This window comes from Aquarana catesbeiana, linkage group LG01, assembly GCF_042186555.1.
Source record: "Aquarana catesbeiana isolate 2022-GZ linkage group LG01, ASM4218655v1, whole genome shotgun sequence".
NCBI classification, from domain to species: domain Eukaryota; kingdom Metazoa; phylum Chordata; class Amphibia; order Anura; family Ranidae; genus Aquarana; species Aquarana catesbeiana.
In genome coordinates, this window is record NC_133324.1 from 665,145,479 (window position 1) to 665,160,467 (window position 14,989).

Here is a 14,989-nt window from a genome sequence, read left to right on the forward strand (position 1 = left end):
ACTCTGGACTCACTCCCCCAGATCCAGTGGACGTAAGGGAGGGGGTGTCGGAATCCTTCTAGCCCCACATAGCGCCTTTCAGGTACTTCACCCACCTCCCTCTCTGTCACTGTCCTCTTTCGAAGCACACTGCATTCATCTTTTTTCTCCAGTTTCTTAAAGGATACCTGTGATCTACAGCCCCCCTGGACCAATATCAACCTTTCTTGATGACTTCTCTGCCTGGCTACCCTACTTTCTTTCTTCGGAAATCCCCAAAATCATTCTGGGTGACTTCAACTTCCCAATTAATGCTAACACTCCTGCCACTTCTAAACTTCTCAGTTTAACCTCCTCCTATGACCTTAAGCAATAAATACACGGTCCTACTCACTCTGAAGGCAATACCCTTGACCTCGTTTTCTCCCACCTATGCACTCCATGCAACCTCTCCAACTATACATTCCCTCTCTCTGATAACTACCTTATTAGTTTCACTCTCTCCCTCTCCTCCACCTCCTTTCCCTCCAATTGCTTAAAAGTTACCCGCAGAAACCTACGTCATCTCAACCCTTCTCTTCTCTACTCTGCTACCTACGACCTCTATGACAAAATCTCACCCTTATCCTGCACCAACCTAGCCACTTCTGTCCACAACGCTTCACTACTAGCCTCACTGGACTCACTGGCACCCCCACACTACGCACAGAATCAGGCCCTGACCCCTTCAACCTTGGCAAACAGATAATACTAGAAGTCTGAAAAAACATAGTCGCGCTCATGAGAGCCTGTGGCGTAAGACTACATCTCAGAAAGACTTCAAACAATATAAATCTGCCTTCCAAAAATACAATTCCAGCCTCCTCACTGCCTAGCAGACCTATTTTATCACTCTCATTAACAACTTATAATCCCGTCCCTGTCAACTCTTCTCTACCTTGAACTCTCTACTTTGTCCTCCACTGCCTCCACCCACTAACTCATTCACTGCCCAGGAGATCATCAGTCACTTCAAACAGAAGATTAATACAATTTGCGAGGAGATCTCTACCCTCCACGCTTTACACCTCATGCCCAAAGGTACAATCATTACTTCCCTCTTTCAACCCCACCACTATAGACGAGGTAGCTAAACTACTTGCTGACATCCATCTTACCACCTGCCCTCTGCATCCTGTTCCCTCGCAAATGCTACATTCACCCTCTGGCTTTATTCTACACTCTCTAACCCACATCTTCAATCGCTCCCTCTCTTCTGGCATCTTCCCCAACTTCCTAAAACATGCACTTGTCAGCCCCATACTAAAAATCCCCCACCGAAACCCATCCATTCTTAACAACCTACGCCCCATCTCCTTGCTCCCCTTTTTATCCAAACTCCTTGAATGTGACACAACAAAGCTCTTAATTCACTCCCTGGTCATCTCTCGCCTCGACTACTGCAACTCCCTTCTCATTGGCTTACCTCTACATAGGTTATCCCCCTTCAGTCCATCATGAATGCTACTGACAGACTCATCCACCCTACCAATCGCTCTGTGTCTGCTACTCCTCTCTGCCAATCCCTCCACTAGCTTCCGCTCACCCAACAAATTCAATTCAAAATTCTAACAACTTCTTACAAAGCCATCCACAACTTAGTCCCCAGCTATATCACTAGCCTAGTCTCTAAATACCAACCTATTCATTCTCTTCCTTCCTCTCAAGACCTCCTGCTTTCTAGCTCCCTCGTCACCTCCTCCCATGCTCGCCTCCAGGATTTCTCCAGAGCCTCTCCGATTCTATGGAACACCTTACCCCAATCTATCCAATTATCTCCTACTCTATTAGCTTTTAGACAATCCCTGAAAACACTTCTGTTCAGAGAATCCTACCCTACCCACACCTAACAACTGTATTTTCATTTTCTCCATCACCTCATCCCCACAGCTATTACCTTTTTTTCCACTTGACCCTCCCTTCTAGATTGTAAGCTCTAACGAGCAGGGCCCTCTGATACCTCCTGTATTGATTTGTATTGTAACTGTACTGTCTTGCCCCCATTTTGTAAAGCGCTGTGTAAACTGTTGGCGCTATATAAATCCTGAATAATAATAATATGATTGAAGCCACACATTGCCTTGGAGATCCCTTCTCTTGCATTTCCTTTCTTCTCTTTCCCTTTCTTCCCTTTCTAACTCCTTCTCTATTTTACCTTTCTTTTAGCCTTGTCTTGTATTCTTCTTTCTCTTCATCAGGTTCAAGTAGCTTTACCTTTAATTGCATTCCTTGTTTCTTATGATACTAAAAAATTACTGGTATTTGCTCTTGCTTGAATTATAACAGCGATAATGCATTAACGCTTCCTTTATTGAATACTCTAGATAATCTTAATTTATTATTAACCTGGGACTTCATTATATTACCATTGTTCATGTTTAGAATGATTCTCTCCTGAATAATATAGGGAAACGTCACTTTGAGTTATTAATCTTTTGACTAAAGTATGAGACAAATTTTATTTTTAGTTATATTAAGGAATTATAATCTTCTATTGTATCCTAACATATTATATTCCTGTATCGCTTTTGAACTTGTTTCCTGATTTCTTAAATTTCAATAAACAAATTTGACAAGAAAAAAAAGCTACAGAGCTGATTCTGTGACTAACCCCCATCCTCTGGCCAGGAAATTGTGTTTGTGTAGGAGTACTTGCTTTTCTAATTGCCTGTCCATCTAGTCTACACTGTGCTTTTTCTCTCACTGTGGACTGTAACTAGTTGTCTCTTACTGGTCACTAAAAATGATGTTGTTGCCCCTCCCATCTCTTTCCATGAATTATGCATTCCACCCCTACCACCGCCACCACCACACACACTCTTCGTTCCCTTTTGCTTCTTTCTCTAAATTGCCATTATGCCCAACTGTCTGTTTATCAGATTTGTCACTACTTTACCTTGCACTGTGTCTTTTTACCAAGGTGTCACCTCCCGTCCCCTCTGTTCCTTTTGCCAAATTGTAACTTCCCCTACACTTTTTGATTTTTTATTAACTTGTCACCTTCTATCTCTATATCTCTTTCTTAGAGTGGTTATTCCTATCCCACGTACCATTTTCTTTGCCATGGTTGTCAGCCCCCTCTGTCTCTTTCCCAGAGCTGTCACCCCCTTCCTTTTCTTCCTGATTGCAATTTAGAGGTGTCAGTCTAATCCTTGCTTGTTATATCAAATTATTCAATCCAGTTTTGAGCTGTCAATCTCTTCAACTCTGACCCACCACCCTTTATCTAGTTGTGGATTGTCTTCCTCTCTGTTTTGTGCTTTTACCTTAGTACACACACTGGAGCTAATATCTTGCTGTAATGCAGGTTTAGATAAAGAGGTGACAAACCAGCACATTTTGCAAAATATAATGCTTTAGGTGTCCTTGTTTTTTGATTACCCATATTGAGCCACACCCAATTCGAATAAGCTGCACTCATTTTAAAAAACCCCACACACTACAATTCACCCTCTCTCCTGTTTGGGTTCCATTAAGGCTCGTACACACTACTAGGTTGGGTTGAACAGAAAAAAACCTGACAGCTAAAGTCAGAGCCGCTGTACTAACAATCTGATGTTAGTACTGTGATACCCCCTGCTTTGCTATTGTTGATATTGATATTGCAAATTAATACATGTAAATAAGGTTTTTATTGTGTATATGGAATACCCAAGCGCTGCTACAGTGCCTTGCAAAAGTATTCACCCCCTTGGCATTTTTCGTGTTTTGTTGCCTCACAACCTGGAATTAACATGGATTGTTCGAGCATTTGCATCATTTAATTTACAGAACATGCCCACAACTTTAACCACTTGAGCCCCGGACCATTATGCTGCCTAAGGACCAGAGGTCTTTTTCCAATTTGGCACTGCGTCGCTTTAACTGCTAATTGCGCGGTTATGCAATGCTGTACCCAAACGAAATTTGCGTCCTTTTCTTCCCACAAATAGAGCTTTCTTTTGATGGTATTTGATCACTTCTGCAGTTTTTATTTTTTGCGCTATAAACGGAAAAAGACCGAAAATTTTGAAAAAAAATGATATTTTCTACTTTTTGTTATAAAAAAAATCCAATAAACTCAATTTTAGTCATACATTTAGGCCAAAATGTATTCGGCCACATGTCTTTGGTAAAAAAAATGTCAATAAGCGTATATTTATTGGTTTGCGCAAAAGTTATAGCGTCTACAAACTAGGGTACATTTTCTGGAATTTACACAGCTTTTAGTTTATGACTGCCTATGTCATTTCTTGAGGTGCTAAAATGGCAGGGCAGTACAAAACCCCCCCAAATGACCCCATTTTGGAAAGTAGACACCCCAAGGAAATTGCTGATAGGCATGTTGAACCCATTGAATATTTATTTTTTTTGTCCCAAGTGATTGAATAATGACAAAAAAAAAAAAAAATATTTACAAAAAGTTGTCACTAAATGATATATTGCTCACACAGGCCATGGGCCTATGTGGAATTGCACCCCAAAATATATTCAGCTACTTCTCCTGAGTACGGGGATACCACATGTGTGGGACTTTTTGGGAGCCTAGCCGCGTATGGGACCCCGAAAACCAATCACCACCTTCAGGATTTCTAAGGGTGTAACTTTTTGATTTCACTCTTCACTGCCCATCACAGTTTCGGAGGCCATGGAATGCCCAGGTGGCACAACCCCCCCCAAATGACCCCATTTTGGAAAGTAGACACCCCAAGCTATTTGCTGAGAGGCATATTGAGTCCATGGAATATTTTATATTTTGACACAAGTTGCGGGAAAGTGACACTTTTTTTTTTTTTTTTGCACAAAGTTGTCACTAAATGATATATTGCTCACACAGGCCATGGGCCTATGTGGAATTGCACCCCAAAATACATTTAGCTGCTTCTCCTGAGTATGGGGATACCACATGTGTGGGACTTTTTGGGAGCCTAGCCGCGTACGGGGCCCCGAAAACCAATCACCGCCTTCAGCGTTTTAAGGGCGTGAATTTTTGATTTTACTCTTCACTGCCTAACACCGTTTCGGAGGCCATGGAATGCCCAGGTGGCACAAACCCCCCCCAAATGACCCCATTTTGGAAAGTAGACACCCCAAGCTATTTGCTGAGAGGCATGGTGAGTATTTTGCAGCTCTCATTTGTTTTTGAAAATGAAGAAAGACAAGAAAAAACTTTTTTTTTTTTCTTTTTTCAAATTTCAAAACTTTGTGACAAAAAGTGAGGTCTGCAAAATACTCACTATACCTCTCAGCAAATAGCTTGGGGTGTCTACTTTCCAAAATGGGGTCATTTGGGGGGGTTTTGTGCCACCTGGGCATTCCATGGCCTCCGAAACTGTGATAGGCAGTGAAGAGTGAAATCAAAAATTCACGCCCCTTAGAAAGCCTGAAGGCGGTGCTTGGTTTTCGGGGTCCCGTACACAGCTAGGCTCCCAAAAAGTCTCACACATATGGTATCCCCGTACTCAGGAGAAGCAGCAGAATGTATTTTGGGGTGTAATTTCACATATTCCCATGGCATGTTTGAGCAATATATCATTTAGTGACAACTTTGTGCAAAAAAAAAAAAAAAAAAAAAAAATTTGTCTCTTTCCCGCAACTTGTGTCGCAATATAAAATATTCCATGGACTCGACATGCCTCTCAGCAAATAGCTTGGGGTGTCTACTTTCCAAAATGGGGTCATTTGGGGGGGTTTTGAACTGTCCTGGCATTTTATGCACAACATTTAGAAGCTTATGTCACACATCACCCACTCTTCTAACCACTTGAAGACAAAGCCCTTTCTGACACTTATTTTTTACATGAAAAAGTTTTTTTTTTTTTGCAAGAAAATTACTTTGAACCCCCAAACATTATATATTTTTTAAAGCAAATGCCCTACAGATTAAAATGGTGGGTGTTTCATTTTTTTTTTTCACACAGTATTTGCGCAGCGATTTTTCAAACGCATTTTTTGGGGAAAAAACACACTTTTTTAAATTTTAATGCACTAAAACACACTATATTGCCCAAATGTTTGATGAAATAAAAAAGATGATCTTAGACCGAGTACATGGATACCAAACATGACATGCTTTACAATTGCGCACAAACGTGCAGTGGCAACAAAATAAATACATTTTTAAAAGCCTTTAAAAGCCTTTACAGGTTACCACTTTAGATCTACAGAGGAGGTCTACTGCAAAAATTACTGCCCTCGATCTGACCTTCGCGGCGATACCTCACATGCATGGTGCAATTGCTGTTTACGTTTGACGACAGACCGCCGCTTGCGTTCGCCTTAGCGCAAGAGCAGGGGGCGACAGGGGTGCTTTTTTTTTTTTTTTTTTTTTTTTCTTTATTATTTTTTTGCTTTTTTATCTTATTTTTAAACTGTTCCTTTCATTTTTTTTTTTTTAAATCATTTTTATTGTTATCTCGGGGAATGTAAATATCCCCTATGATAGCAATAGGTAGTGACAGGTACTCTTTTTTGAAAAAATTGGGGTCTATTAGACCCTAGATCTCTCCTCTGCCCTCAAAGCATCTGACCACACCAAGATCGGTGTGATAAAATGCTTCCCCAATTTCCCAATGGCGCTATTTACATCCGGCGAAATCTAAGTCATAAAATGCTCGTAGCTTCCGGTTTCTTAGGCCATAGAGATGTTTGGAGCCACTCTTGTCTCTGATCAGCTCTATGGTCAGCTGGCTGAATCACCGGCTGCATTCTCAGGTTCCCTGTTGAGACAGGAGAGCCAGAGAAAAACACGGAAGACGGTGGGGGGGGGGGGCATTCCCTCCCACGGGTTGTAAAGGCAGTCTAGAGGCTAATTAGCCGCTAGGATTGCTTTTACATGAAAGCCGACCGCTGGCTGAAAAGAATGATACCAAGATGATACCTAAACCTGCAGGCATCATTCTGGTATAACCACTCAAAGTTGTGAATGGCGTACCTGAAGACAAAAAAATGGTTAACAATAAAGCACAGTAAACAATAAAGTATAAATAATTACATACCTGAAAAACAAACATGATAAAACATAATAACAATAACAATAACAATAACAATAAAACACTGCAGAATAGAATACAGTAAAAAAAGAGCAGAACAATAGAGAGAGAGAATAGAGAGAGAGAACAATAAAACGACAACTATTTTTTTTTATTTTATATATATTTTTTTTTTTTTTACACTTTTTTTGTAACTAACTTTTATAACTGTAACCGGTTCCAGGTTCGGGTCTCTCAAAATGCGATGGCATCTTGGGAGACCCTGTGAAAGTGTGCCTAGTCTGTGCAATGCTGTACCCTACGCTAATACTCAACTAGTGTATGGTAGCGTTCAAAACATTCACCAATGCAAAGACCAGGATTGTCAGGACAGAAGGGACAATAATAGCGGGTGTCACGCCTATATCCGCGTTTGCTGCAGACACAACATCTTTTTGGGGGGGGTTCGTTGGGTAGGGGTACTCGGGAGCACATAAAAATGCCTCTCATGCAGCCGACTGCATTTCGTTGGGGGATGTGAATGGGGGAAGTACGGGCGCTGCAGAAGTGGTGGGTTCCCAATTAGGATTGGCGAATGCAGCAGGAAGGGCACTATGGGCACGACGGGCCTGTGTTTGTCTTTTTGGTGGCAGCGGGACACTACTTGTGCTTGTCACCTCACCAGCTTGAACTGCACTTATGGGACTCGCCACGTCACCAAGTGTTACTGCAGTGCTGGTTTGACTACGACCGGGGTGTACTAGGCCGCTGGTGCTTGCCAGTTCAATAAAAAGCTTCCAAAAAAACTGTTAGCGATCGCAGGGATCAGGCCTGACTCTGCGAACGCTGCAGTTATGCGTTTAGTGTTTTGTAAGTGACAGTGATCGATCGATACTGCACTTGGGTGGGCTGGACTGGGCCGGGCGGAGGGGCAAAACGCAGGTGCTAGCAGGTATCTGGGTTGATCCCGCTAACACTGCGTTTTTGGGAACCCTAAACTGCTGGGGACGCTAGTATAGATCTGATCTGATCGGATCAGATATTGATCCGTTCAGATACTATACCACTAAAGGAGGCGTATGCTGCGTGCGTGGGTGTTAGTGGTACTGGCGCTAACCTGACGCTGCCTGGGGCCGGTGCTTGCTAGTTCACCAAAATGCTACCAAAAAAAACTGTTAGCGATCGCAGGGATCAGGCCTGACTCTGCGAACGCTGCAGTTATGCGTTTAGTGCCTTGTAAGTGTCAGTGATCGATCGATACTGCACTTGGGTGGGCTGGGCTGGGCCGGGCGGAGGGGCACAACGCAGGTGCTAGCAGGTATCTGGGCTGATCCCGCTAACACTGCGTTTTTGGGAACCCTAAACTGCTGGGGACGCTAGTATAGATCTGATCGGATCAGATATTGATCCGATCAGATACTATACCACTAAGGGAGGTGTACGGTGCGTGCGTGGGTGTTAGCGGTACTGGCGCTAACCTGACGCTGCCTGGTGCTTGCTTGCCAGTTCACCAAAATGCTACCAAAAAAACTGTTAGCGATCGCAGGGATCAGGCCTGACTCTGTGAACGCTGCAGTTATGCGTTTAGTGTTTTGTAAGTGACAGTGATCGATCGATACTGCACTTGGGTGGGCTGGGCGGAGGGGCAAAACGCAGGTGCTAGCGGGTATCTGGGCTGATCCCGCTAACACTGTGTTTTTGGGAACCCTAAACTGCTGGGGACGCTAGTATAGATCTGATCAGATCAGATATTGATCCGATCAGATACTATACCACTAAGGGAGGCGCATGCTGCGTGCGTGGGTGTTAGCGGTACTGGCGCTAATCTGACGCTGCCTGGGGCGACGCATATCACCGCCGGGCGATCAGGGGGCTAAACCTTTATTAGGTAATAAACGGCGGGTGCCCTGACACTATAAAAAATAAACGAACTAACCTGCGTCACCCGTAACGGTTATACGGTGATCAGTGGTGAAAGGGTTAACTAGGGGGCAATCAAGGGGTTAAAACATTTATTAGGTAGTATATGGGGGTCCCTGTCACTATAAAACGCTGACGGCGAACCTAAATATTTACCTCACTAACTAGCGTCACCAGCGACACTAATACAGCGATCAGAAAAATGATCGCTTAGCAACACTGGTGACAGGGGGTGATCAAGGGGTTAAAACTTTATTAGGGGGGGTTAGGGGGGTACCCTAGACCTAAAGGGGGGGTAATACTCACTGTCCCAACACTGTAACTGTCACAAACTGACACTATGCAGTAATCAGAAAAAAAAAAAAAAAAAAAAAAAAAAAACCTGCTGGTGTCAGTTTGTGACAGGGGGGGGGGGTGATTGGGGGGGGATACGGGGGGCGATCAGGGGGGGGATCGGGGTGTTTTGTATGCCTGGCATGTTCTACTGTGTGTGTGTGTGTTGTGCACTCACATTGATGTCTTCTCCCCTCGGCGCTGGAACGGAAAATACCGAGCCGAGGGGAGATGACATCATTTCCTTTGCTGCTGTTTAGCATACAGCAGCAAAGGAGTGTTCCCATTGGCCGGCGGCGATCGCGAGGGGGGGGCCACGAACGGATGGCCTCCCCCTCATCTCGGATCGCCGGGGAACAGAACGGGACCGCTTCGGGCACCGGGGGGGGGTCCGATCGGACCCCCCACCCGCGAGAGGCAAATCACGTACATGTACGTGATTTTGCCTGCCCGTGCCGCCTTGCCGACGTAAATCGGCGTTAGGCGGTCCTTAAGTGGTTAAAGATTTTTTTTTTATTGTGAAGCAAACAACAAATAGGACAAAATCACAGAAAAAGTCAATGTGCATAACTATTCACCCCCCTAAAGTCAATACTTTGTAGAGCCTTTTGTGGCTATCACAGCTCCAAGTCACTTTGGATTAGTCTCTATGAGCTTGCCACATCTTACCACTGGGGTTTTTGCTGATTCTTCCTTGCAAAACTGCTCCAGCTCCTTCAAGTTGGATGGTTTGCGCTTGTGAACAGCAATCTTTAAGTCTGACCACAGATTTTCTATTGGATTGAGGTCTGGGCTTTGTCTAGGCCACTCCAACACATTTACATGTTTCCCCTTAAAGTGTTGCTTTAGTAGTTTGCTTGCTGTCATTGTCCTGCTGGAAGGTGAACCTCTGTCCTAGCCTCAAATCACACACAGAGTTGTACAGGTTTTGTGCAAGAATATCCCTGTATTTAGCACCATTCATCTTTCCCTCAACTCTGACCAGTTTCCCAGTCCCGACTGCTGAAAAACATCCCCACAGCATGATGCTGCCACCACCATGTTTCACTGTGGGGATGGTGTTCTTTGGGTGATGTGATGTGTTGGGTTTGTGTCAGAATTAGCGTTTTCTTTGATGGCCAAAAAGTTCAATTTTAGTCTCATCAGACCAGTGCACCTTCCTCCATACATTTTGGGAGTCTCCCACATGCCCTTTTGCAAACTAAAAACGTGCCTTTTTTTTTTTTTTTTTTTGCTGAAAGTAATCTCTTTCTTCTGGCCACTCTGCCATAAAGCCCCACTCTATGGAATGTACAGCTTATTGTTGACCTATGTACAGATACTCCAGTCGCTGCTGTGGAACTCTGCAGCTCCACAGGGTTACCTTAGGTCTCTGTGCTGCTTCTCTGATTAATGCTCTCCTTGCCTGGTCTGTGAGTTTTGGTGTGTGGCCTTCTCTTGGCAGGTTTGCTGTTTCTCCTAGGGATCATCAAAGATTTGGATATTTTTTATAATCTAACCCTGACTTATACTTCTCAACAACATTGTCTCTTACTTGTTTGGAGAGTTCCTTGGTCTTCATGGCAGTGTTTTGTTAGTGGTGCGTTTTGCTTAGGTGTTGCAGCCTCTGGGGCCTTTCAAAAAGGTGTGTATATGTAATGACAGATCATGTGACACTTAAATGTCACACAGGTGGACATAATTTTGCTAATTATGTGACTTCTGAAGGTAATTGGTTGCACCAGAGCTTTTTATAGGCTTCATAACAAAGGGGGTGAATACATACGCACATGCCAATTATCAGTTTTTTATTTCAGAAAAAAAGTTTTATGTATATATTTTTCTAATTTTACTTCACCAACTTAGACTATTGTGTTCTGAACCATCACATATAATTCAGATTAAAAAGAAAAAAAAAAACATTGAACTAAAGGCTGTAAGGTAACAAAATAGGTAAAAAGCCAGGGGGGGGGGGGGGGTGAATACTTTTGCAAGGCACTGTATGTGTGGAGATAATAGTGCGCTAATCCAATGAATAATATTGTGCACGGTGCTAATAATCAAGCATTGACCACTAAGGAATATATAACTCCTAAGCACAATGATGTGAACATAATATGCAAATATGATCAATAATCATAAAACAAAAACACTAATAAATATCTAAATAATAATAGTCCACTTAAAAAGTCCAAAATGTGAAAATAGAGTTGAAATTACTTCAGTGATAATATTGCACTCCAAATCCGTGCTACAGATCAATTGTATAGCAGGCGATTCAAAAAACTAACACCGCCACCTGCTCATCTCAGGAAAAGACCCTGACGGGTCAAAAAAAGCCTTGGATATGTAGATCTTGGATGAAAAGGAAACATCAGCTGTGCCCGAAATCCAATATATTCCTCTTTGTGTACTCTGGGAACTGCTCCAATAACTGGTCCGGGCCCCTCCAGCTGCGGCCCGGGTCCACTCACCACAAGTCTGACAGATTATTGGCTATTAGCTGGGCCATGGTTTGTAGACACCAATATAAAGGAGGGACTGTGCTCTAAAGGAGGGTTGTGGTGTGAAGGGGGGCTGAGGACAGACTCTGTAAAGATCCCATTCCCTGACCCACCCACCACCACTGACCAGCCCCCTCCTTGGTCCCTGGGATAGTTGGCTGCCATGAAACCGATCCCTGGTGCTCTAAAGTAAACATAGAGTGAGTGTTCTGGGATGGGGGAGGCACAGAAAGCTAAACTGACAATTAGAATGACTACAGCACTTCTGTTTTGAACTTTCAAGGTGAATTGCTTAACTGTGCCTGCAGCTACAGAGGTCAGAAAAAGGGTGTAATTCATGTATGACCTAGTTTTTAGATGTGATCAATCACAGCACTATAACTAGCATGGCAAGCCATTTCAACAGAAAAGTGACCTTTGCAAATGTATTTCAAATTTTGTCAACTATGCTAGGCTAAGGTTTTACTACTGATTAAACAACAATCATATGGGTCCCAGCCCTTACAGAACTGAAAATTTCAGTATTGTGTGACTTGCAAATGGCTTTAGAACTTGCAATTCTGTCACTAGGTCCACTATTAGCATTAAAAAACAGATCACAGCCCAACAAATTTTTCCCCAAGTAAGTGCTACATGATATATTTTCAATTTAATTTAGTTAAAGTGGTATGTGGTATGTTTGCCATGCTATGTCCAGTTTTAAAACATCATAGTGATAATATAACCAGACCAGGTTATGGGGAGGTGGGATCAAAGGAACCGAAAAGCCTGCGATTAATTCTTTGTGAACGATGGCAGAGCTTTCTTCATACAGAAGGTATGTACTTGTCATCACAGATCAAAAAGACAAGGAGCTTATTCCTAATTTTAGGAAATCATGGACATCATCCCTTTATACCTCAGAGCCAACTACACCTTAAGTGGTTTACAGCACATATATAACCAAATAGTATAGAGCCATTTATTTTAAACTGCACAGCTGTTTCCGGTTTGTTGACCATTATCAATGCAATGTATGGAAATCAAGGCTTCCGGCTGAGTTCACATATATGTGGCTGTGGTTTGAAGTCCAGGGTCTGGTTCAGGTGTGATTTAGGTGTGAATTTTTCCCTGAATTCGCATTTGAAGCAGACCCAAAAATGCACAGGACCCTTTTTGAAACCACCGTGGCCACCCCGACAAGTGTGAACCAGCTTCATTGAGAGGTGTGACCTGCTGAAGTTCATATACTGAGATTTAAAAATCTGATCCCTGCAGGTGTCAACACATTTGAAGCTTTGAGTATTTGGTGGTGAGGAAATTTCTTGTTTATGCATTATTTGCAATAACAGTGTTCACAAAAAACTTTGGCGCTATTATCTTGCTGCCACAGTCCCAAACTTTTGTTTAACAGTCAGAACTATCTAAATGGTAGCCTTTACATGTTTGCACCACTTTGACCCTTTGCATGTAACTTATTAGTTTTCAAAACACAGTTACATGCAATAAAAAAAAACAAATATAAATATTTTATTTAATTTTTAATGAAAGCCAGATCAGAGCCTGAACATGGGCGTCTATAATGAACAATATAAATAACTGTAAAGCATAAGAAAGGCAATTAATGCTGATGAAAAAGACAAAGCAGCCACCGCTATCATATGTTCTGTGTATATTTTCTATTTTACTGTAATAAACATCATACAATGATGATATTCTTCTTAGTTAACAAATTATACAGTGTCGCCTTGCTCTTTTTATTATACCATTTTTTTCATGATATTAATTCTGTAAACCACAAAAAAAAACAAAAAAAACACTGTAGTGTATCAAACTGGACAGCTAACACATGTGCGCTAACCATTTTAAATGCCACAGTGAACTTTGTGTTGAGCAGGCGTGCTTTCTCTTAATTGGTATAATTTAATAATAAAGATCTGGTCGGCACAGTGTCAGCAATATCTGACTTGCATAGATCTGTTATTCATAATTGAGCTTTTATAAACGTATGGTAGTTGTCAGTAATTGGCTGACCCAGATTTCTGTGTTCTGAAAAATACTTTTTTGACAAAGAACAGGATATACCGTAACTGTAATCCAGTATGATTGATCATCATGTGAAAACACTGTAGCTGTACTCTCTGGACAAAATCTGTTCTACTTTTAATGTAAAGCACTCTATGCCAATGCACAGAAAACTTAAAAAAAAAAAAACTATGTTTGGATTTTGTTAAAGTGTTTCAACAGAATACACAAATGAAGATAATGTCTATATACTTAATGCTCATATATTGTTGTAAAATCAGTGGGCATGCGTTGTTACCATAATAAATGCCATTTTATGAAATGTCAATGTCACAAATTGTTTATTTACACAGGAAAGGTCCATTAGCTCCAGTTCATAATATACATCCCCTTTCAGTTCAGTGTCATTCTCAGTACCCAATGTCCTTCATATATGTGGATCAATAGTATCCTCCTTCATGAAAACAATCTGTTGTATCAATGATTCTAATGGCTTAGATTTTCTGACAAATATGCAGTCTTGATTTTGAAGAAAATGTGGCATCTTTCCATACTTTGCAAGACAAGCCCTTAGCACAGTCGCATCTCTGAAAGATCTCCAATCCATGAGAGCCTTTTTTCCGTATCTTTGTGCAAACTTCTCCTTGTCGTAGTACTGGTTTGCAGATTTTGGTCCAAAAATGGCGAGCACAGCAATAACCTTCAATGCAGTCAGTTGAACGAAGGCAAGGGTCTCCTTCATGTCCTATAAATTAAAAAACAAAAATCAGCAATAATAACAAACAAGTATGATGACACACAAAAAAGGCAAGAGTTTCTTTTTTTTTTCATGTCAAGGTTTTGTTAGTACATTTTAAAAAAATTGCAGTGAAACTAATGATTAATTGAGGCATAACCCAAGTGGTGAAGCTAACAGGAAAAATGTGATCCTGTAAGTACCTTTTAGAAGAAGATCCTTCTATATGACGTGGTCTCAGGAATGATACTGCTGGTATGAAGATCTTGCATGTGACTTCAGCTTATGAGTATATCTTAGTTTTGTTAGGACTACAGTCTTAGTATGGGCAAAAATAACCAGCAAACTAAAATATTGCAGGCTGTGTCAAGTGTCAAGTGCCCCCGGGTTCTTTTTCCACCTGCTTTGGTTCAGGCTTACTTGAAGTAAATAATATCCTTTTTTGCATGACTTCATGGGTTCCTTGCTATGCCTGCTTGGTCCACCTGAGTCTCAAGAATTAACCATTTATCTGCACACCTTTCTGCATTAGCCATCGTGGATCC

At 42.0% G+C, this 14,989-nt stretch overlaps 1 protein-coding gene across 1 annotated transcript in view; it reads right to left on the minus strand.

Moving 5' to 3' along the window:
- Positions 1-13,207: 13,207 nt before the first annotated feature.
- The window catches only part of DKK2 (dickkopf WNT signaling pathway inhibitor 2), a 154,941-nt gene continuing 153,159 nt past the window's right edge, over positions 13,208-14,989 (minus strand). The window contains exon 4 of the mRNA XM_073602017.1: positions 13,208-14,453. Coding sequence (XP_073458118.1) covers positions 14,203-14,453 — 251 coding nt within the window. The 3' untranslated portion in view covers positions 13,208-14,202. The remainder of the gene's footprint in view (positions 14,454-14,989) is intronic.